At 42.9% G+C, this 24,893-nt stretch overlaps 1 protein-coding gene across 1 annotated transcript in view; it reads right to left on the bottom strand.

The window, feature by feature from the left end:
* The window catches only part of LOC146577543 (NACHT, LRR and PYD domains-containing protein 12-like), an 82,702-nt gene extending 63,605 nt beyond the window's left edge, over nt 1-19,097 (bottom strand). The window contains exons 1-6 of the mRNA XM_085267673.1: nt 19,090-19,097; nt 18,835-18,948; nt 16,007-16,083; nt 14,051-15,890; nt 12,364-12,540; nt 10,883-11,059 (exon numbers count right to left, since the gene is read on the bottom strand). Of these exons, the coding sequence (XP_085123799.1) occupies nt 10,883-11,059; nt 12,364-12,540; nt 14,051-15,890; nt 16,007-16,083; nt 18,835-18,948; nt 19,090-19,097 (2,393 nt within the window). The remainder of the gene's footprint in view (nt 1-10,882; nt 11,060-12,363; nt 12,541-14,050; nt 15,891-16,006; nt 16,084-18,834; nt 18,949-19,089) is intronic.
* Between the last annotated feature and the right edge of the window lie 5,796 nt (nt 19,098-24,893).

The raw sequence follows: 24,893 nt of genomic DNA on the forward strand, positions 1-24,893 counted from the left end.
TCTGTTGAGACTGGTACAAGTGGTCTTGCATTCATTATTGCCATTACTTCTGCCATGAATGTACTTAACACTTCATGCGTTAGTTGGACATGTACGGCTTTCAACAGAATACCATCTAGGATGCGCCTTGCTACTCCAATAAGTCTCTCCCACGAGCCACCCATGTGTGACGAGTGTGGGGGATTAAACAGCCATGTGCATCCTTTCTCTTGCAGGTATGAGTTTAGTTCTGTGTCCTTGTGATCAATTTGCAACTCATTGCATGCTCCAACAAAATTTGTACCTCTATCAGATCTGAGTATTTGAGCAGGTCCACGGATGCAGAAAAATCTCCTCAGCGCATTGATGAAGCTGGATGTTGACATTGTTTCAATGAGCTCAATGTGCACAGCTCTCGTGGACATGCAGGTGAAAAGCACAGCCCAGCGTTTACTGTCTGCACTCCCTCCTCTGGTGCGACGTGTGGTGACCGTCCAGGGTCCAAAGACATCCAGTCCTACACTAGTGAACGGTGGCGTTGGTGTCAGCCTGTCCACAGGTAAATCTGCCATCTTTTGGGTCTGAAGTCGTCCTCGAAGCTTTCGACAGAGAACACACTTGTAAATAACAGAAGAGACGAGCCGTTTACTGCCAATAATCCAAAATCCAGCACCTCTGAGCGCTCCTTCTGTTAGGTGACGCCCCTGATGCGCTACCTTCTCATGATAGTATCTAATAAGAAGGATGGCTATATGATGAGCATTTGGGATAATGAGTGGGTGTTTCTCATCTTTTGTTAGGTTAGCAGGTGCCAATCGACCTCCTAGTCTGAGGAGCCCATCTTCATCAATAACTGGATTTAACCTTTGAAGACAGCTTTGTTTTGGAAGTGGCAGATTTTCTTTTATGCATCTGTACTCTTCTTTGAACATTTCACTTTGTACTGTGTGGATGATGAACTTTGCTGCTTTAGACACTTCATCTGTGGTGTTAGTTTCACTGAAACACTTCCAGCCTTTACCTTCTGTGTTTGTTTTCTTGAATGATACTGCCACACGCTTTAGTGATGCAATAGTGCGACACAATCTCATCCAATGAGAGAATCTTTCAAAACGGCATGGCTCTAGCTGTGTTACTGAGGCTTTGGTAACAAAACTTGTTATATCAGGTCTGATCTCTGCATCTGTGTCAGGATCGATCAGTGTGAAACTATCACAGTGAGACTTCTCTATGTCGTGTTGTGTCAAAAAGGAAGGACCACTAAACCAGTTTGTAGAAGCCAATGCAGAAGCTGCAATTGGTCTAGTGGCTGTGTCTGCTGGATTGTCACTAGTGGCTATGTAAAACCACTGTGCTGGATGTGTAGTCTTTCTGATTCTAATCACTCGGTTAGCCACGTAAGTGTAGAACCTCTTTGTGTTGTTGTGTATGTAACCAAGAACAATTTTACTGTCTGTGAAAAATCTGACAGTGTCTGCTTCAATGTCAATCTCATCTCTAATAAGTTCGTACATCTCTACAGCTAACACTGCTGCACATAACTCCAATCTAGGAACAGTGTGGGCGGGTCTTGGGGCTACTTTGGACTTGCCCATGATGAAACCTGTGTGCCACTGACCTTCACCATCAATAGCTCTCAGATATGCCACTGCTCCTATGGCCATGGTGGAGGCATCTGAAAATATGCACAGTTCTTTTTTCACAGCAATGGCCTGGGAGAACGAGAGGTAGCACCTCGGTATCTGAAGCCGCTCAAGATCCTTCAATGAGCTTCTCCATCTGCTCCATTCATCTTCTTTTTCTGCAGGAAGTGATTCATCCCAGTCCTTTTGCTCTGAGGTCAATTCACGGAGAAGAGCTTTTCCCTGCATTGTGATGGGTGACACGAAACCCAGCGGGTCATACAGACTGTTAACAGTGGCCAAGACACCTCTCCTGGTGAACGGCTTTTGTTCAGTGGTGACGTGAAAGGTAAAACAGTCCTTTTTAAGATTCCACAGTACCCCCAAGCTCCTTTGCAGGGGTATGTCGTCCAACTCTAAATCCAAGTCTTTTAGATCCTTGGCTCTCTCAGCAGCAGGAAACGCTTCCACTACTTTGTGGTCATTAGAGGCTATTTTATGTAGCCTTAAGTTTGACTGTGCCAGCATCTTTTGAGTGCTTGTGAGTGTCTCAACAGCTTCTTCCACTGTTGCTGTGGATGCGAGACCATCATCAACGTAAAAATGTCTCATTACAAACTGCTTTGCATCATGTCCGTGCTCTTCTTCTCCCTCGACTGCAGCACGCCTCATACAATAAATAGCCACAGCTGGGGAAGGGCTATTCCCAAAAACATGAACCCTCATTCTATAGTCACAAATACCTTGGTCGGGATCATTGTCTTCATACCAAAGGAATCTCAGATAATCCCTATGATCCTCTCTCACTTCAAAACAATAAAACATTTGTTGCACATCAGCTGAAAATGCTACAGGCTCTTTCCTAAAACGCATAAGGACACCCAGCAGTGTGTTATTTAGGTCGGGTCCACTTAATAAGACTTTGTTAAGGGACTGTCCTTCAAATTCTGCACTTGAGTCAAAGACTACTCTCAGCTGATTAGGTTTTTGTGGGTGGTACACACCGAAGGATGGCAAGTACCAGTGTTCTTTGTTTGAGTCCAAAGGTGGAGCGACTTCTGCATGGTCATTGTCCAGCATGTTTTGAATGAATTCGATATATTGTCTTTTCATTTCAGGGTTTCGGTCCAGTGTCTTTCTGAGAGATTGGAGGCGCTTGAATGCTTGCTCTCTGTTACTCGGAAGCTCTGGTCTTGGAGAGCGGAATGGCAAAGGCGCCACCCAGCTGTTACATTCATTTTGATACACCTCCTTCTCCATGATGTCAATGAAGTCTTTGTCCTCTACTGACAGTGCTGGTTTGTCATCATCTTTTGTCCTGTCAAAAACAGTTTCTCCCAGTTGATTGGTGTTTGTGTTTCCCCTGTCCTTTTTGGGGTTAGGTGTGGTGTTTAACTGGTGTTTGATTTGAAACGTGTTAGGACATGGGCAGAGGTAAGAAGCACGGCCATTCTGAAGAATATGTGTTTTGAGAACACTCACACTAGGGGGCTTATGCGTCTTCCCCATGCAGGCTTCTCCAACTATAACCCAGCCTAAATCCAAACGCTGCGCGTAAGGTGTATTGTGTGGCCCATTGATTCTCTCTCTGACTTTGTGTACCTGTATAATGTCTCTTCCCAAAAGCAACAGAATAGGTACTTGTTCTTCTACAGGAGGTACTTTTTCAGCTATCTTCTGTAAGTGTGAGAACTTCATGGCCACTTGTGGAGAGGGAATCTCTCTCCTGTCGTCTGGAATCATGTCACATTCAATCAGGTTTGGGAGTGGGAGCTTTACTTTACTATCCATTGACTCAATCATGAAGTTTACTGCTGTTCTGCCGACATTATCTGACAGTCCTGAGCATGTTCTGAGCTTGTAAGTCTCTGAGCGTGTCTTAATATTAAAGAGCTCAAAAAACTGCGACTTAGCTAGTGACTTGTTACTTTGTTCATCAAGCACTGCGTACATCTTTCTAGCCTGTTCTTTTTCGCCTTCTGGATAGACTAACACAGGACTTATTTTTGAGCATGAATGTGGGCTATCTTCATCACCACAGACTTCTGTGCATTTGGAAACAACTGAGGCATTTGCACTATCCTGTGTCTCCCCGCCATCATCTTTATCAGCTCCAGAGCTCTCAGCTGGAGCAGGGGGTGGACCTGGATGTAGCACTGCTAAATGCCTGTCGCTACCACAGTCCATGCATTTTATTTGAGCCCTGCAGTCCCTTGCTAAATGTTGAGTAGAGCCACAGCATTTAAAACAGATCCTGTTCTCTTTTAAAAATGACTTGCGCTCATCTATGGGCTTTGCTCTAAAACTCTTGCACCTTTTAAGAGGGTGAGGCTTCTTATGTATTGGGCATACCTTGTCAGGGCTTTCTATAGGCTTGCTGTAACTATTTTGAGGTGAACTAGTGTCTGTAGGAATGTCCGTTTTGTGTACACTAATCACTTGCCTGTTACTGCCTCTGAAGCTTTTCTCCTTCTTGAAGCTTGTGTCGGCAGGAGGTGTGATGACAAAGCTTGGGTCGTTTCTTATTTTGGCTTGTTGTCTTACAAACTTTGAAAAGACACTGAAAGGGGGGAAAACAACTTTATGTTCTTCTTTGTACTTTGCTCCTGTTGCAATCCATTTTTCCTGCAGTCCATATGGTAACTTTTCCACAATGGGGTTGACTCCGCGAGCTGTGTCCAAATATGAGAGGCCTGGTAGATATCCTCCATCTTTTGCACATTCTATTTCCTGCAGAACGTCACCCAGCTCTCTTAACTTTGTGTTGTCTCTGTTGTTTAGTTTGGGAAACTGTTCAATCTTTTTTAACAGTGCATTTTCTACCACTTCTGGAGATCCATAACATTCCTCGAGTCTTTGCCACACAAGGTTGAGAGCTGCAGCTGGATTAAAGACATGGACTGATCGGATTCTTTTGGCCTGGTGACCAGACTCCACTCCAAGCCATTTGACCATTAAATCTAGCTCCTCTTGAGCTGTAACGTGCAAGTCTTTAATAGCACTTTGAAATGATGCCTTCCACGCCCAGTAGTTTTCTGGGTGGTCATCAAACTGCAAAAGTCCAGTACTTAACATTTCCCTCCATGTCAGGTACCTTGTAATATCCTGGACACCCTGTGTCTCTGTTGATGTTTGAAGAGTGTTGTACGGATAAGGTTTGGGGGAATCCAGTCTCTCTCTCTGTTGTGTTTGGAGTTCCACTTTAACATTAGCCTTTTGAGCACTGTGTGAGCAGTCATTGTCTATATCTGCATTCATAGCCATTTCGCATTGTTCACGCGCAGCTTTGTGACAGGCAAGTGGATCTACTTTTAATTTGAATCCTTCAAGGCAAATATCTGAGTGTTTTTGTACATACTCTGCTGTGCGTTGTTTTGGACTGGCGGGTGGTCCCACCAATGGATAGCGCAGTTCACTCTTTGAGAGTCCCTCCTCCTCTTCTTCATAAACTGCAACCTCTGCTTCTGCAACTGCAACAGCCTTTTGACAGCTCAAAACATGTAAATTTGCCTCAAGTTCAGTTTTTTGTTTCATTATAGCTGCTTCTCTTTCTGAATACGCCAGCTGTGCACGTGCAGCCTCTGCTTTTGCTCGTGCTTTAAGTGCTGCAGAACTTGTGGACGAACGCTTGGACGTACGCGAGCGTCTAGACTCCGCCTGTGTGTCTGCGTTGCTTGCATTATCCTTGTTCTCCATATCCTCTGCGTTGTGCACTTGTTTTGTTTCTCTTTGGTCTGGTGTTTCTTCCTCTTCTGGAAGATCCAGTTGATATTGCTTTCCTGACCGTAGACTCATAACTGATGTGCTGAAAATAGCTCCTCGTGGTTGTGCCCACTGCGCTAATGTCTTTTTACTATGCTGTCCTCGCCCTGAGTCTCTTAGTTTCACCAGCTAGACAGCGAGATAACGATGCTCCAATAACCAGACTTATTTTCCTTTTTGCGCTGATTTATTGAAGAATGGCCTCTGACCATTGCCTTCTCTTTGACCATCGTAAAACTGAAAGTACAAAATACTGTATTAGCTAACTAACATTGTAAACTAGCTTGTTACCCTCTTACTGCAAGCTAACAAGATAAAACTTTCAAATGTACAAATTATCGTACCATTTTTACACAAAACAAAAGAATAATTATTTTATCGACACTCATACTTACAGACATATCTTGTCCAAGGCAACAACATTTTAAGGTCCGTATCAGCTTAGAACGATAACATTACGGTATCACTTTCCGCCATCTTTTATTTCTTCTTCACGTTCTCATTTTTTTCCTTTTCCAAAGTAACCGAACCCAAAGCAGCCACTAGAGGGAGCTCTAGGGCAGCTTACAACTATAATATCCGATTTAAGTTATAAAAGGCAGAACACACTATATAGAACCACTTTATAGGATCATATTTGTGCACAGATGTTTGCAGCTATCAGCGAATATTTATCAGCTATTTTGAAACAAAGAAAGACTTTTTATCCATAACAGCAAATGAACTGTACAACAGAAAATACAAATGCTATTTATGGTCACCTCACAACAATGATAAGAAAAATAAACTGGGCCAATATGTCATGTTTGTTAATACAGAGACACACATGTTAATGTGATCTCTGGTCTCCTCTGAGTGGGAGTTATTATAACTGACTGTAAAAAGTCAGCACAAGGAAAATAAACTCCACCTAAACTTGGTTTATATCTGACCCAGACAGACTGCAGGTCATAACTTCTTACCTGAAGTTCAGTTCACCTGACACTCGGACCGGCAGCCGCCTCGGGTCTCTGCTCCTCCTGCCTGCCCTTTCCCTCATCCACCTGCTGCCTCTGTGGAAGCTCCGCCATAGCCACCACCAAACAACTGACTTATTTTTACACATCGACCAGCATCCGGCCAATCCGCCATCTTTCATTGTTTATACCGTTACAAAAAAATAAAAAAACATCATCGGCCCATTAAAAACGAAAAATCACCATCAGTATGCCCGATGGCCAGTCCAGCTATGGTCGTGCCATCAGTTAACCCTTCACGTGGCAGCTGTGACACGCGTGCCCAGGGTTGCCGACCCCTGCTCTAAAGCATCTGATTTGGATTCCTGAGATCAAATATATTTTCCTTTGTGTTTGTTTTCTTCACATTTGTGCCTTTAATGTAGTGTTACATCCTGTTTGTTTGCTTCCATCTGTATACATGTCCAGATTCACTGTTATGTTTCTATTCTTACATTGCTGTGTGATCACTGTTCCCTCTGCTGACTGATGTGACCTTTTGTATCTCACACTGATACTTGTCATATTTGTATCTGCGCCTAAAAGATAAAAAGTTTTCCATGCTAAAACACAGCTCCACCTCATGCAGTTCTCCCTCTGAACCACTAGATGTCTCTGTTATCTAAATGAAGACGTGCAGCACAGCAACCACAGCAGCGCTCAGATCACACGTGTCCTGTTATTATGTATAAAAGCATGAAACAGGTGAGACAGGTGGGATCAATATTAATGTTGTGGAAATATATGAAAAAGCAACAGAAGAGTGAAAACATTTCGTGTTTCTAGAAAGATCTTTCAGCTCACAGCTGCTCACAGACTGTATTTACAAGTGACAAACTGCAACTCTAAAGTACATCTACAGTATATATCAAATATATTCTGTATTCAAATCTATTGAGTGATGTTTGAAAGTCTTTCCAGGTGAGTTTGATCCAGGAGGGTCTGAAGCCAGAGTCAGACAGAGACTGTGCAGAGACTGTAGAAGGACAGAGCAGCAGCAGAGCAGTCCAGATACACTGATGATCCTCTGTCAGATCCAGAGGGACACACAGGGATGATGCTGGACTCTACATTGTGTCTGACAGTGGAGCTGTTCTCAGAGCAGTTCACTCTGCAGCACTGACAGTCATCTGCACTTCTTCTCATTCCTCTGTCAGTCACTGCTGGATGAAGCTCTCCTCTCCACCTCCCAGTAACATGGCCCAGTCAGAGCGTCTCTACACACAAGCTGCTGCTGCTTCAACCTCTCTGGATCATCAGGACACAGCTCCTCCTCTCTCAGCACACACACCGTCCTGTTTACCACCAGCTCCACCTGCAGAGAGAAGAAGGAAGAGCAGAGGAGATAAACGAGTGTTTCCAGAGACTCTTCATCAGCTGTCAGTCAGTGATGCAGCACATCCAGTATAAAGAGCAGCAGGGACTTCAGTGCTGGGACTGTACTAGGACTCATTGTTGCTTCACTTTTTCTAATCTTTGGATTTTTATTGAAGTTGATGAAAATGTTTTTCCCTCCTAGTTTGAGTTTGGACTTTCATTCATTAGAAGAACCTTGGTGTGTCCACTCTGAGCTCTGTAGGAACCCCAACAACAAGCCCAACAATCCAGATGGACGGTTCCAGCTGTTAACTGGAGGAATTCCATCCAAACATCTGCTCTCACTAAATTCTTCCTCACCTACAGACTGTGTTCTTCACTGCTTTAAACTTGGAAACGAATGCAGTCATTGGTCTGCGTGCTGCTTTGTTCAGAGAGCTGATTGGCTGTTGACAGTGTTTGATCAGAGCGTGTCAGCCGTTACCATGGTGACCATAAAGGTCAGAAACAGGAAGTGTTTGTGTCCAATCCTGAAGCCTGTCACCATTCTCCTCTCACAGCTTCACTGAGAAGCTGCAGCTTTACAGGAAACACTGGATCTTTGTTTCATACTGACTGTGTTTAGTACAATACTGCTGACAGCACCACCCACTCACTCCATCACTCTACTGACCACAGAGTCTCCAGTCTGTAGTCTGGACTCTGCTGAAGATCAGACAGCTGCTTCACATCTGGATCCTTCAGGTTGTTTAAATGTAGGTCCAGCTCTCTCAGATGGGAGGGGTTGGACTTCAGTGCTGCTGCCAGATAATCACAGCTGATCTTTGACAAACCACAGAGACTCAATCTGTATAAAGAATGAAAGATGTAAGTTTATTAGACAAAGTGTGAGCTTGAAATCATTCAGTGTTTCATCATCTGTTCAGAGCTGAAGAAGGTTCAGAATGTAGAAGTTTAGAAAATGGAAACTCCAAACAGCTGAAGCCAACAGGAAGCAGCTTCAAACAGGAAACTGTGCAGAGTTTCAGACTATATGTCCTGATGCAGCCAGTTGGATTTTGGAGATTTGAATCTCTGTTCTGTGACTAAGTCCTTGAATCATTTCTTCCAGTTGGTCCAACAAGACAGACTAACTATTGGACATGTGTTGTGGCTCCATTAGGGGAGCTTCTAGATGTGATGTGATGGCCCCTCTGGGTCTGTCAGGTCACAGCACTGAAGAGAGCTCAAACTGGGCACACAGTTGTTCCAGTCTGGACCAAAGACTCTATACTGGGACTGAGGGACTGCTTTGACTGCACCCACTCGGACTTTTTAAAGGCTCATGTTCTCACTTAGATCATCGATTTCTACTTACATTTCTTTCTGGGAAAAATGGGGATTACTTTGGAAACAGGAAGTATTTTCCCCAATAAGCAGCCCTGGATTAGTAAATCACTCCAACATGTTCTCAGGCAGAAGAAGCTGTCTTGTTATGAGGAAGAGAAGAAAAAGATTGAGGCACAGAAACTTGTTGAAAGAGAGATAAAGCAGCTAAAATCAGGTGTAAAAGTAAAGCAGAGGATGAGCTGAATAAAGGACACTCAAGGCTGGCTTGGAAAGGAATGAAGTCCATGGTGGGGATGCAGAACAAGGAGCAAAGATGAATGTGATGCTGAATCAGCAGAATACTTGGACTCATTTGATTCCAGCTTTGATATCATTGATTTCAATGAAGAGCTTTGTGATTGTAGCAAAGGGCTGGTAGCTCTGAGAGTCCCACTGATGAGGTGTTTGTGTGGAAATCTCTTAGTGGGATCAAAGAGAGAAAAAGCCCTGGTCCTGATGCTGTGGGAGGGAAATGATTGAAGTGTGCTGTGAGGAACTGACTGGGAGATTTTCACACATTTTCCAGTCCTCCTTGGAACAACAGGAAGTTCCCAGCACATGGAAACAAAGGTTAAGTGTCCTATGGCACTCAGTGATGATGGTGCTGTGGCCCCACCACCTCCACCTCTTTGTAAAGGAACTAACTGTAATCTGAAGCTTCAAATGGAACTAAGACTTCCTCCACTATGTGGCAGTGTCTGATGAGAAAGTGTTAGTGGAGCTGGCCTGGAGTCAGAAACAGGAAGATGCAGGATTTGGGCTGAAATGGGGGAAAGTGGTTCGCACTAGTGCCTTAAAGCAAGAAGGTTGTAGGTTGAAGCTTGTTGGCCTTTCTGTGGAGGTTGGATGTTCTCCCACAGTCCAATGAAATGCTGCTTAGGTTCATTGGTGCTTCTAAATTGGCTGTAGGTGTGGATGTGAGAGAGTGCTTCTCTGTCTCTCTCTGTTGGCCCTGTGATGGACTGCTCACCTGTGCAGGTGGACCACGCCTCTTGCCCTATGACAGCTAGGGCACAGGCTGCAGCCCTGTGAGCCTAAGCTGAATAAACAGTTAGCAAAAATGATCCATAGATGGCCTGAAATCCCCCAGTTAGCAGTTTGGTAGATAGCTATGACATGCTAATCCCATCCAGCAGCTGTATTCTACCTGTAAGCTGATCCCTGCTGAGCCAAAGCACTTTTTCATATACAAATTACAACCTTTAATAGAAACCTATTGGTCAGCATCTTATTAGCCTGCTGTTAGCTTCATTCCACAGAAAACTGAGAGAAACTAACAGAGTTGATAAAGAATAAAGAGAAATGTGCTGATTTAAAGCCTTTGAAGTGCTTCAGATGATCTCTGTCCACTCATTCATTCATGTAAGCTTTCTAATGCAGCTTTGATCTTCACAGTCTGCTTCATGAAACTCATTCTAACCCTGAATGTCAGAGTGTTCCTCCTTCTCTTTCCCATCATTCATGCTGGCAGTGGAGGAGATTTGGATGTTGGACTGTGTTTTGGATGATGTGTGTATGTTTGTGTTGGACTGCTGTCTGTAAAGCAAACGCACATTTTGCTTTGGATTTCAGTGTCAGACAGACTTTAAGGTGGAATGAAGAGTTGGAGAGTTTCACAGTGAATTATCCAGTGGAGGATTTTTCTTCTTCTTTGAAGGTTTGAAATGTGAACATTGTTCTGTTGCAGTCAATGGACTAAACCAGAGAAGAAGAAAACAGACTTTACCATGAAGATCCTCAGTGTGGATCAGTATAATATCAGCCTGATGTCTGCAGTTTAGTGTCAGCACAACTTTCACATCATATTCATCTCAGCACAACTAAAACATGCTGACTGACCTCAGAGTTTCAAGTCCACATCCTGGACTCTCCAGGAAACCACACAGATGCTTCACTCCTGAATCCTGCAGCTTGTTGTTGCAGCTCAGGTCCAGCTCTCTCAGATGGGAGGGGTTGGACTTCAGCGCTGCTGCCAGATAATCACAGCTGATCTCTGACAAACCACAGCCCCTCAATCTGTATAAAGAATGAAAGATGTAAGTTTATTAGACAAAGTGTGAGCTTGAAATCATTCAGTGTTTCATCATCTGTTCAGAGCTGAAGAAGGTTCAGAATGTAGAAGTTTAGAAAATGGAAACTCCAAACAGCTGAAGCCAACAGGAAGCAGCTTCAAACAAACACAACAAGAGAAAAAACTCTGAACGTTTCACATTAAAGTCGTACATTTCTCACAAAGCTCAATTATGTGACAGACATTTCATCCCATGTCAGTTTGGCCTCATCCTGGGCCGGATTATCCAGCACACACTCTGACCACAGGCCCAGGGGCCACGCACAGCTGGGCTCCATCCAAGAGACAGGAAACAAACCAACACAATAATAAAAAGCACCATGTGATCTTCTTACATCTTCAAGACAAACATAGTAAAAACATGAGCATATTTGTTTCCTGATAAAATGATGTGACAGGTAGAACAGAGTAAAGTGGTGGTGTTACAGCCTTTCTCCCCTCTGCTGCCGAGGCTGTTAGTCTCTCCCAAACTCAGCTACAGGACTTCCAAATGAATGAAAGCAGCAGAAGTGGCTTTACAAATGAAAGAGGAAGAGGAGAAGAAGAGGAGAGGGAGGCCACCCTGACCATCACTCCAGCTGAAAACATCACACTTCCATTAAAGTTGGTGAGGAAATGTTGAGCAGGATGAGCTGCTGGCTAATCTGGAGGCTGTAGCAGCAGCTCACAGTCACAGTGGGTTTCCACTCATGAAAAAGCTCTGGCTGCTTCATTTCTCATCTCATATCAGAGACTTTAATGCTTCACTGAAGCTGTACTGTGATGCTTCCATATTCCAGTGAGGCCTCCATAATGATTTCAGCTGTTCTGTACACACACTGTGTGCCCTGTATGGCTCAAAGTCTCTGCAGCCTGTTTTTATCTGCTATCATCAGATCTTCATCATCCTCATTCACATCCCTCACACACTCTACAGCCTCATCAGCACTGACTTCATCTTCACTGACTGATGGAGCACAACATGAACCTGTGGAGGCTGAAACACTGTCCTGTCAAACATCTCCCCGTCACCACTCCACTTCTGTCAGCCTTTAAATGAACCCTGCTCAAGTCTGTCACTTCTGTTTGGAGCCAAAAGGAAAAACTGTTGTTCAGTCCTTTGGAAAGACAACATTTCTGAAAGCACTCAAACTTCTTCACATTTGTCTTCAGACACATCCTGAACATTTAGGAACTAAAGAAAGTTTCAAACATCAATCAAAGACCTGAAATATAGAAAAACAACAACAGCCGCAGTCAGTGAACTCACCTCAGAGTCTCCAGTCCACAGTTTGGACTCTCCAGTCCAGCACACAGAAGCTTCACACCTGAATCCTGCAGGTTGTTGTTGTTACTCATGTCCAGCTCTGTCAGATGGGAGGGGCTGGACTTCAGAGCTGAGGCCACAACTTCACAGTGAGACTCTGAGAGTCGACACTGAGTCAGTCTGTGATGATAGAAAATATAAAATGTGTTATTATAAAAGCAGAAAATCTGCATTATAAACACAGACTGAATGTATATGAAGACAAAACAGAGTGAGGTCATAATCTGATGAATCTGCTCTTCACATCTGTGCTTCAGCTCCTCTTACTGTGTTTGACATGACACAACGATTGAGTCTCTCTCAGACCTGCAGACTTTTAATGAGAATCTTTGTTTGGCTTTAATCTGCAGATTAAGGAGGAAGATGGTGTCACATTTAGGCTTCCATAATGTCCACAGTCTGTCACTGAGATCTGATCCAGAGTCAGAGTGAAGACACACATTTGGACTGTTTCCTGTTTTGACTCCAGAACATTTTGAATGAGTTCAGCTCAGTGAAGAGTTCCAGCTGGAAAGATGATCTCTGTTTGCTACCTGCTGTCAGGTACGACTGTTCACGTCCACACGCAGGAAAAACCTGCTGACTGTTACCAAACGGAGCAGAAATCTCATCACTGGACAATAATGATGAATGAACTCAGAGCTGCTGATATCAGATCTGATTTCAGGGGAACTAAACACAGAAATGATTGGCTCATTTTAGCTTTCTGAGCCATTATCTGCTGCTGTGTCGCTAGTTGGCAGAAAATGATTTGTATTCCTGTTCAGGGCTTCAGTGTTTATGAGTCCAGATCCAGGTGACAGCAAGTCAAAATGATGTTACCTGTCTGTGTCCAGCAGCAGCCTGTATTCACTTTGAATATTGTTATAACCTGACATGGATCAGTTTGTCTTTGATTGGTTTGTAAAGGTCACTGTTTCCATTGGACCTGAGTGACGTACAAAGACAGAGAGGGAGAGAAAGGAGAGAGAGGATGGAGACAGCAAAGAGAGAGCAAACACAAACAGGTGAGAGTGGACAGGTGACCAAGGTCAGCAACCAATCAGAGAGCTTCTGTTTGACCCACAGTCACTGATGATGACTGCACATAACCAAGCAGTGTGTTACTCTGATATCAAATATGGATCCTGCTCTTATAATAATGATCATCAGATGATATTATTGTGTTATTTTGTAGCTGAATACGATGTTTGTGTGATTATCAGTGAAAGAAGCAGTGAGGAGGATGGAGAGAGAGAGAGGACAGAGGGTGAAGTTAGAAACACTAAAAGGATTTTTCATGGATTTCATGGATGATTTGAGTGATTTCCAGCAGGACACTTAAACATGTCAGTGGACGTCCTAAAGAACATATTCACTGATATGAAACGTGTCATTGAACAGGATTAATATCAGTGGAAACATGGTGGAAACAGCTGTGACTGCATGGATGTGACACACTTCAAATCTGTTCTCCACTCTTGGATTTGGGATCCATGGAGCTGCTGCTGAGTCTGTACAATAAAGGAATGGTGTGGAAGGTTGCAGCGTACGGACACAAACACTTTGTGGTTACAATCTGATTTTATTTTCAAAATTAAACTACTAACCTACACTGATCAATGATGTTAATGATCACATCTGGACTCACCGAGCCTTTCTGCAGTTCCTCACAGCTGGAATCAGTCTCTGTCGTCCCCGCTCTGATGTGTTGTACTTCTGCAGGTCCAACTCATCCAGAACCTCCTCTGACATCTGCAGCATGAAGGCCAGAGCTGAGCACTGGATCTCAGAGAGTTCCTTCTTTGATCTGTTCTCTGACTTCAGGAACTCTTGGATCTCCTGATGTACTGAGAGGTCGTTCATCTCCATCAGACAGTGGAAGATGTTGATGCTTCTGTCAGGAGAGATTTCATCACTGTTCATCTTCTTCAGGTTGTTGATGACTCTCTGGATGGTTCCTGGACTGATCTCTGTCTGACCCAGCAGACCTACTAAGAGTCTCTGGTTGGACTCCAGACAGAGGCCATGAAGGAAGCGAACAAACAGGTCCAGGTGGCCATTTTTACTCTGGAGGGATTTATACATGCCTTTAGTCAAAAAGACATCCATTGATGGGAAGCTATAAGACTTGAACATGTTCTTAAAAAAAGATCTGTTTTTGTATTCTTCTCGGAAATTCCCTAGAAAACCTTCTACCACCTCTGTCTTCCTGTTGGTGTGACAGTGGAACATGTAGACAGCAGCCAGAAACTCCTGAATGCTCAGATGAACAAAGCAGTAGACTGGTTTCTGGAAGATCACACACTCTCTTTTGAAGATCTCTGTACAAACTCCTGAGTACACCGAGGCCTCTGTTACATCCAGACCACACTGCTCCAGGTCTTCTTGGTAGAACATGATGTTTCCTTTCTCCAGATGTTCAAATGCCAGCCTCCCCAGCTTCAGAAGAACTTCCCTGTCAGCCTCCGTCAGCTCCTGTGGACTCGTCTCACGTCCCTCATGGTACTTGTTCTTCTTCCTCTTTGTCTGAACCAGCAGGAAGTGTGAGTACATGTCAGTCAGGGTCTTGGGCAGCCCTCCTCTCTGCTCTGTAGTCAACATGTGCTCCAGAACTGTAGCAGTGATCCAGCAGAAGACTGGGATACTACACATGATGTGGAGGCTCCTGGATGTCTTCATGTGGGAGATGATTCTGCTGGACAGCTCTTCATCACTGAATCTCCTCCTGAAGTACTCCTCCTTCTGGGCGTCAGTGAAGCCTCGTACTTCTGTTAGCCTGTCAACACATGTAGGAGGGATCTGATTGGCTGCTGCAGGTCGGGAAGTTATCCAGACGAGAGCCGAGGGAAGCAGATTCCCCTGGATGAGGTTTGTCAGCAGCTGGCTGACTGATGACTTCTGTGTGACATCAGACAGCAGCTTCCTGTTGGTGAAATCCAATGAAAGTCTGCTTTCATCCAGGCCGTCAAAGATGAACAAAAGCTGAGAGACAGCCAGCTTCTCTGCTGTGACCTTCTGTAATGTTGGATGGAAAACATGGAGCAGCTCCAGAAGACTGTACTGCTCATCTCTGATCAGGTTCAGCTCCCTGAATGAAAGCAGAACCACCACACTGACATGTTGGTTCTCCAAGCCCTCTGCCCAGTCCAGAGTGAACTTCTGCACTGAGAAGGTTTTTCCAACACCAGCCACGCCGTTGGTCAGAACCACTCTGACGGGTCTCTGTTGGTCAGGTAAGGCTTTAAAGATGTCCTGGCACCTGATTGGAGCGTCATGGAGGGCGTCCATCTTGGAAGCTGTCTCCAGCTGCCTCACCTCATGTTGGGTATGAACCTCTTCACTCTGTCCCTCTGTGATGTAGAGCTCAGTGTAGATGGTGTTGAGGAGGGTTCTACTTCCTGTTTCATCACTTCCTTCAGTCACACGTTCACATCTCCTCCTCAGACTGATCTTATGTTCATCTAAAACCTCCTGCAGACCAACATCTGCTGAAAGAAAGAAAAACAATGAGACTAAAGAGAAAGAAAACTCTTCAATGTCTGAACAACACAAGAAGTCCAGTTTTCAGAAATGAGTCCATCAGCAGACAGATGTTCAGTCTTACTTTGTACACAGCTGCTCTGACTGGCTGTCTGCAGTCCAGCTGTGGTCCTGGATCTTTCTCCACACTGTGCAGAAGCTCTGATGGTGACACAGAAAAGTCACAGTGGAGATACTTCTGTCCACCTTTGATTAGACTCATTATAAAAAGGAAAACAAAGTTTGAACACAGTCATGTTTCCAGTTCACTGACTTACATTTATTCCATGGACACTCACTCTAACCTGAACCACAGCTACAACCCAACATTGTTGAGGCCTCATCTCCTCCTTTCCTGACTGTAGAGGTTAAATATGCAACAACCGACAAATAAAAGAATTTGGTTCATTTCAAAGAAATTCACACGGTGACCAAGTAAAGTAACCGTAGTAAAGGAGACAACATCCCGTTGATGGTGGGATTATTTGAAAGATTTGCTTTGGTCACGTCACCAAATGCAGTTGAACCACCCGTGGATCCATGTTTGACCATTCTACCACTCTGAGCTCTGCTTTTTAATCATTTTATTATTATCATCATTCATTTATTCATTCTTTGGAGGGGGGCTATTTCCTAATGCCGCCCTAATAAGCTGATGTTCAAGGGGAAATATAACAGAAACTCTTTCAGTGTTATTCATTAATAAATTAACAGATAAACTGTGAAGAAGAAAAAAACTGAGATTTAAAGGAGAGAGTGAGAAACTTGATCATCCATCCTCATAATACATGTTTATCAGTATCTGCTGTGACCATACTGCAGTAATAACTACAAGTCTACATTTCTGTGACTGTTGATCAATCACAGCAGGAATCTGAGCTCATCTCTGCACACAGAGCAGCTTCAGCTCTGGGATAAACTGCTCGCTTCACGTCCTTCTCAGCTCACAGACACTCATCCTGATATTTTCCTTTAACATTTGATGGTATAATTCATCTGAGTTTACACTTTATCTGCATAAATACAGAAAAACAGACCCAAACACCAGAAACCATCAGTTTCACCATGTAGAATATATTGTTGTTTCCTTTTAATTCAGAGAAAAACTCTGATTTGGATTTTCTCTGTTCTCTTTGCCACAGCCCATCCCAGCAGCAGCTGAAGCAGCTGACTGTCACAACACTGAATAACACTTTAGGAGGAATTTCAGAGGTCAGTAAAGCTCCAGTTTCAACATCAGTTAATTAATCATAGTTAATCATAAATGTGAACCTGGCTGGCACACATGTTAATGTTAGCCATTTAAATATTAGCAGTTAGCTGAGGCCACAAGAAGAAGAGGCCCTAGAAGAACAATGGATGATAAGATTAGATTTTCAAGACTGGGCAGAGACGTGTTTTCCTTTACTGTCTCTTACAGAGGAGGGAGCAGATACCAGACGAGGTCACGGAGGTACGGGGAGGATTCGCAGCAGACAGCAAGACTGCCATGTCCATGCGAGAGAGCGATGGCTACGATAATCTCTGTTTTTGTCTCCCTATATAATGTTGTACAGCCCATGTGAGGGTTAACACAGACATCAGTCCTTCTACTTCAGTATGTTTGACACTTTGTTTACACCTAAATTAACTTTACTGTTAACGAGTTTTCATGTTTCTGTAATCCACCAGTGTGCTCATGCTTTTTAAGTGAAAACATATTTTTAAAGATCAAATATAATTATGTTTGTTATTTGTGGATTTTAAATGTCCTTGACAGAGACAGATGATGATCATTATCCTGCACTGTGCTCTCAGGTTTGGTCGAGCTAGCACAAAGAATGGCTATGTTGAACTTCCTCCTGGGATCTACACTAAGAAGTGAGTCCAACATTAGCAGGGTCTCTTTCCTTTATCTGGATTCACTTTAGCATTCACAGTCACGTGAAGCTTGTTATTAACTCGATAAGTCAACCCAGGCTTTCAGCTGAGCGCTCACATGAAACACATGGTGTTGGCAGCATCTGATCAATCATATTCATGGAGACGTGTATCAGCAACAGAGCAGCTGAGTTTGCAGAAGGACGTCAAACTAAACCACAGGAACAATATGAGGAGATTACACACATAATAAAATACTAGCAGTAACACAGCTGCTGCAGACAAATCAGTCGTGTGATCGTGTGTGAGAGGAGAAGGACTGTAAAGGAGTTTGGTGTTAAAAGCTCTGTATGAATGTGGGAGACTTTGAAGGGCTTTAAAAAGGCCAATATAAAATAAAAGGCAGCAAAATTGCTGAGTGTGAAAGTCACCAGACTTATCAGAGCTCTGTGATTAAGACCTGTAAGAACACCTGTTTGTACTTGTTGGCATTATATCAAACACACACGTATATTAAGCCTTTGTTTGAACTCTGGTTGAATTTGTTACTTTCAGACTGTGAAACATCACAGAGGCTGCAGCTGCAGATCTTTTATTCACCTGGAAATTTACTTTAAATGTTAGATGGAAAATGTATTGCTCAGTTTCACCAAAGTAAGAACAAGAATCCATAAACCTTCATAAAGACAAACATCTCCCAGAACATTGAGCTGCTGAAGTGTCACTGAAGGGAAAAACTATTTGTCCTCCTCCATCCAGCAACACCTGAAACACCTGAGTGGAAGCTCCTCCCTACACTGTGTTTGAAGCAAAGCACAAAGGAGACACCTGCTGGAGCAGCTGGAGTCCTACAGACACTCAGCCTCTTCACTACACAAACACCTCCTACAACATCCACTCTTTCCACTCTGACTGCTGTGTTTGTGGAAACACTCCAACACACACCGCTTCACATACCAACATAGAAATGTGTGAAAAAGAGCTGAGCTGATATTAAACATGAGGATTTATTCAAAAATACAGAGTCAGGAACAACATCTAGACACAGATTACCTCTCAGCAGCAGAAGAACAGCCTTTAAAGTTTATATAAAAATCCTTCGAGTCGTTGCTCTTTAAGGAAACACAGCTGGGTTCAGGTCCAGGAGATTCTGGCCTCTTATTGATCCTAAAAGAAAAACAATAAATGTCACAGCTTCATGAGACAGGAAGGAAAAACTGGAAATATTAAATTAAAGACATGATGAACAATCTCATAAAAATAATGTACTTACTCTTTGTCACATAACAGTCTTTTGTTAAAGTTTACACCAACATCCTTCGAGTAGTTGCTCTTTAAGGAAACACAGCTGGGTTCAGGTCCAGGCTCTGGATTAGTTTCAGGGTTATGTCCAGCTGAGCCTGGTACGCCCCACAGCTCTGGGCTTTAAAACAACACACACAGAGGTATGAGTGTGAATAATGATGGAGCAGTGATGTGAGTGCTGAGCTGTGACATGGAGAAGAGTCATGGACAGTTAGAGATGGTCATCTCACCTCTGAGCTTTGGTCTGGCTCTCATGTTCCCCACACAGAGTGCTTTTAGAGGGAGGGACTCCCTCCTCTCTGTCCTCACACTGATCCATGCTGCTCAATTCACATCAGCTCACACACACTTTCTACCTTCACCTGCAGAGGAAACACAAATCATTCATGTGCACATAAACCAAAATCCTCCTTTCCATCATGTGTGCTGTCCAAATATCAGCTGAATGCAGTCAGACAGCAGTGTGAGGCACAGGAAGCTGCCATCAGCTGCTCTACTTCTACTATCAGTCCACTAGATGGAGCCATGAAGCACACATGATGCATTCACTGACACACACTGATTCACTGTGACTGGAAGTTTAAGTACATTAAGCCTCCACTCATCTACATTGTGCTTACAACCCACTGCCCCCCATCTCCCACCCCCATCAACCTCCTGGGGCCAGGAATGACTGGAACTGAATTGGAAACGGGCGTAATCAAACATAAATCTGTTATTCTTATCCATAGGTGTTAAACTCTGGCCCGCGGGCCAAATTTGGCCCACAGCCTAATTACATTTGGCCCGCGAAGCCAATACTAAATTATTATTAGAGCTGGCCTACTGGTATTATACAGCTAATATATATATTGTTTAGTATTAAGCTTTGCTTGTTCCATATTCAGTTTTTCAGCAAAACTTGTTTGAGTCCATAAGAAAAGATTCATTCTTAAATCTGGAGGAAGATTTTTTTTTTCAGTAAATATTAACGTTAGCCCGCGACCTTGTTCCAGTTTTGAATTTTGGCCCACTGTGTATTTGAGTTTGACACCCCTGTTCTTATCCAACCTGTCTGCCTGGACACAGTTTGCTGACCGATCATGGAGCCTATGATTCGCTTGGACAACAACTTCATGAATGTGGAAATGAAACTGAGTGTCAGCTCAGTGTCGAGCAGAAGAGGAATCAGAGAAAAGTGACAGAGCTGCTGACTTTACAAAGAAAACTAAAACCATGTTGAAGAGATTAAACAGATAATACAAGCTAACAACAACACAGCTGCTGCTGCAGACAAAACACATGTATGAGTGTGTGACAGGAAAAGCACTGAACAGAAGTTTACTATTAAAAATGCAGCATGTTGTAAAAAGTTTGGTCAGTGAGACTGAAAAATGGCTGCATGAGTTACTATTGTGAACAAACCCCTATAAGAACCCTGATATTACCTGAATAAGATCAAATCCTGATACGTAGTGCAGACCTTGGTAAGAGATACGGTCCAACTGGAATATAAACCTTTGGTGTGTTTAATCCAGTCAGTCTCTGAGTAACTGCACTCCTCTGCTTTCTGTTGGAAGAGACAAAAGTTTGTAGCACGATCCTTTTCCTCAGAGGCCTGTGTTGGATTTATATTACATCTAAGATAAAAAATAATTCACAAAGTCTGCTCTGTCCTCCTGTCCTCCCTGCAGTCTCTGTGAGCTCCGCAGAGTGATTATAAAGACCCGGAGCTCAGAGTTTCTCCAACACCGTGGTCAAGTGTGAGCCACGCCTGCCACCCGTTATCTGCCAAACTTGAGCTTCAACGCTAAGTTTTACGGTAGTGCTGCTTCTTATCCCTTTTTGCTGATCACACACATAACAACACACATGGTTTTCAGGAAGTTAACAGAAATAAAGCCACAGTGTCATTTGTTTTTCACTCAAGTTGTCTTTTCTTCTTAATTTTTCTGGTAATGCTTCTTCATTCATGATTCATTCAAATCTAAAATAACTTCAAAAAATGTAAAATATTTCTGAAAATCATCTCTTATAGTTGAAATTCAGTTGTCATTTGGCTCAGCTGCTCTTTCATGTATCCATAGTTTCACCTCAAACTGCTGCTTGAGACACGAGAAATTAAAGAACAACTCTGTTCAAACGGAGAAACTTTGAAGGAACTCAATAATGTCATTTAAATGGTTTCAGGTAGGTGTATGAAGGTTCTGTATTCAATCATATATGATAGTTGACATGAAATTCTGAATTCATCTTCTTTGACACCCACACTGCATAATTCTGTAGAAATGAAATTAGTCGTTTCTAATCAATTTCAACATCAAATATCATAACATTGCATCAAAATGCGTAAAAATGATTCTTGATAGCTGACCTTAAAGTCTCTGTGCATTCTTCCTCTGGGTTACCTTCTCTATATATTTGCAGTTTAACCACCAAAAGCTGCAAGGTTTCAGAGAAATAAAAGGAGCGTTCTACTCAAATTTAATAAGATTCATTTAATAAACAATAGAAAAAAAACTTTGACAGTTGTCATAAAATTCTTAACAAACTCCTCTTCTGTCTGTAGCTCAGGAGTTAGAGCAGGGGCCCGTTCTTCGTACGTCACTTACTACATCCAAGACCAAATCATCGCGCTAACCGTGAGCTCGCTAATCCGGTTCTCCGAACACACCTGCTGTTGACGATTAGTACAGCTGGATGAAGTAATGTGAGATCACTGGGTGGCTTAACAGGGGCTACGCATCGATAGTAGAAACATTGATCGGCAACCCTTTGATTGGTCGGCGAAAATGTCGAAGGAGCACGCTCGGTATTTTTCGGCAGCAGAGCAAGAACTCTTGAGTGAGGGATTTCAGGAGTTTCAGAGTTTAATCAGAACGCAAGGGAACACTGCAAAGGCTGCAAAAGCAAGGAGAGAGGGCTGGCAGGAAGTTGCTGACAAATTAAACTCGTAAGTAATTTCATATCACACTATATTATCCAATATTATATTACATTATATTATATTATATTATATTATGTTATATTATATCCCCTTTCACATTAGAGCCACAACAGGACCCACTAGAACATGGGAACAAGTAAAAGTGTAATATAAGAATATTCTACAGAATGGTAATATTTATCACTTATATTGCTTTTCGTCTCTTGGAAAGAGACCCTGGAATAATCTGTTTGTTTATAACAGCAACCAAGAAAAGGGCAGAGCAAAAAAAGACAGGTGGTGGTCCTGCACCCCCTCGTCAACAAGTTGGTTAAGTGAATAATACCCTCACGGGAAAATCGATATCTCTCTATGAGCACACTGCCGCACTGAGCTAAAGGATCCTGTCTATCCCGCAATATACGCTGAATTCTGAAAACTCTCCTTATCAATCTTGCACCTTCCGCAATGGGTGGCTCGCGTATACGGACAGGACATGGCTGCGACAGGCTTCCCAAATCCACCTTCGCTTTTATAGCCGTGGTCTCTCATCTTGATTACACGAAGTAATTTACAATTACTACTCTGAAATATGAATTACATCTGTAATAATCACATACATGTAATAGAATGTTAATAGTACATTTCCCTTTTTTAGGAAATGACCTGTATGTATCTGTGTGACATCAATAAAAGGATCAAGTGCTGCATTATCTTTAGTTACATTGATGTTATTTATTTATGGTGAAACAGTGGTGAAATATCGCTGTTGCTTTCGTATAAATGAAGCGGACATACCTGCGTGGCCGTGATCTAATCCTGTTTACATAAAGTAAACCTGCTCCCGAGCAGGTTTACGCTTACGGCTCTGTTGCTACGACAGCAAGTCCCGGATGAGCTTCGGGGAACCGAACGATCCAAGATCAGGCGAAATCGTCAACAATCAAATCCAGTTAACTTACTTAGCGAGGTACGAAGAACAGGCCCCTGGTCACGAAGTAACTGGAAGGTTGGTTGTTTGATACGAGATACTAACCCCAAGATAGAAAACTCTTCTGCACAGGAAAAGTCCTTGAATGAGTCATTTGTATGAAGCACTTTGAATGCTCAGAGTAGAAAAGCACCATATCAGAACCAGCCTCACCCACTTGTGATGGGTGGGTGGCTGTGGCTCAGGTGGTAGAGCAGATCAGCTGCTGATTGGAAGGTTGGTGGCTCGAACCTTGGCTTCCCCAGCCTGCATGCCAAATATCCTTGGGCAAGATACTAACCCCAAGTTGCCCTCTGATGATTAGTTTGCACTTGTGTTTAGAAGTGCTTGTGTGAATGAGGCCTGTTGTATAGAGCACTTTGAGAACTCCAGGAGAGTAGAAAAGCACTATATAAGAATCAGTCCATTTACTACATGTCCGCAAAGTTTCATCTCCAACCACTGCAATATTATTTGTTAGGATCGCTGTTCTCTCCGGGTACTCCGGCTTCCTCCCACCGTCCAAAGACATGCAGCTTGTGGGGATATTTAGTTGGATAATCCAAATTGCCACTAGGTGTGAATGTGTGAGTGAATGTGAGTGCGAATCGTTGTCTATCCCTGTGTGTTAGCCCTGCGACAGACTGGCGACCTGTCCAGGGTGTACCCCGCCTCTCGCCCTATGACAGCTGGGATAGGCTCCAGCGCCCCCGCGACCCTGAAAAGGATAAGCTGAAGCTGATGGAGGATCGCTGTTTTTTTCCTCAGGGTTTTGTGATGCCTTTTTGTTTTTGAGAGTCTTTTGTGTTTTAGTTTGGCTCTTTGTATATAAGGATGGTTAATAGTTTGCTTTAGGATTTACTATATCCCATGTACCCTGTTTTCATATTGTAGTTTGTCTTCTTGGTTTTGTAACACTAAATATCTGCTTTTGTGATCCCTTTCTGTACTTCAGTTATGTCTCTTTGTCTGTCTTGTCTCTCTGTTTGTCTGTCATTGTCTGATTTCCCCATCTGTCATGTTTCCCATTCACTTATATTTTCCTTTCTGTTTTCTACATGTCTGCGTATGTCTCTGTGTATCATTTCCTCTTTTTTATCGTCTCATGTCTTGTGAACTTAGCTTTGAGTTTTACTTCCCCCATTTGGTTAATGATTTGTTCCCATCAGTGTCTCAGTCTCGTCTGCATTTATCTAGCTCATGTTCCCCTGTCCAGTCTGTTCTCCTCTATGTAATTTAAGCCTTGTTCTCCATGTTTTCCTGTTTTATTGTTTTAACTGTTGCTTCCTGTGACTATTGTAGTTTTCTCCTGCATCATGTCTCTCACCCGTTGCCTCTCGTCTCATTATCCAGTGTGTATTTATTGTCCCCGTCTTCTTGTGTACTTTGTGCTTTCCTTGCTCTGTGTTCCCATGGTTTTGGGGGCGGTGGTGTGGGATTGATTAAGGAAATGGTTGGGTTAATAGGAATGACCAAAATGAGAAAAATAAATCGATCTTCAATAAGAGAAAGGATTATTCTAAGAAGGAATATTTTTGATGGATCAGAATTATATAATGAAATATGAACAAAATATTTTGTTAATCATTGTTTATTAACTGAACCTTGTTGAATTTGAGTAGAACTGTTTTTTAATTTGGCAGAAACACGGCAGCAGTTTGAAATTAAACTATCCAGGCTGTAGAGTAGACGAGCAAAGTCAAGAATCCACTGAGATTTTCATGACAATAACTAAGAAGGATTTCTTAAATGAATTGTTGATACGCTGTTATGATAATCCACTGAGCTTATTGAATTTGGGGAGAAATGTCCTTTAATGTGCAATCACACAGTGGGCTGAGATGAAACTGCACACAGTGTGGGTGTCCCAGAAGAGGAATCAGTTAGAAATTTAGTGTCAGCTAGTAAGCAAGAATTTAAAAAATATTTTTA

The sequence above is a fragment of the Mchenga conophoros genome, linkage group LG3 (genome assembly GCF_057382185.1).
Source record: "Mchenga conophoros isolate Kocher_MC1m ecotype Shallow Benthic linkage group LG3, M_conophoros_male_GT1.1, whole genome shotgun sequence".
NCBI classification, from domain to species: domain Eukaryota; kingdom Metazoa; phylum Chordata; class Actinopteri; order Cichliformes; family Cichlidae; genus Mchenga; species Mchenga conophoros.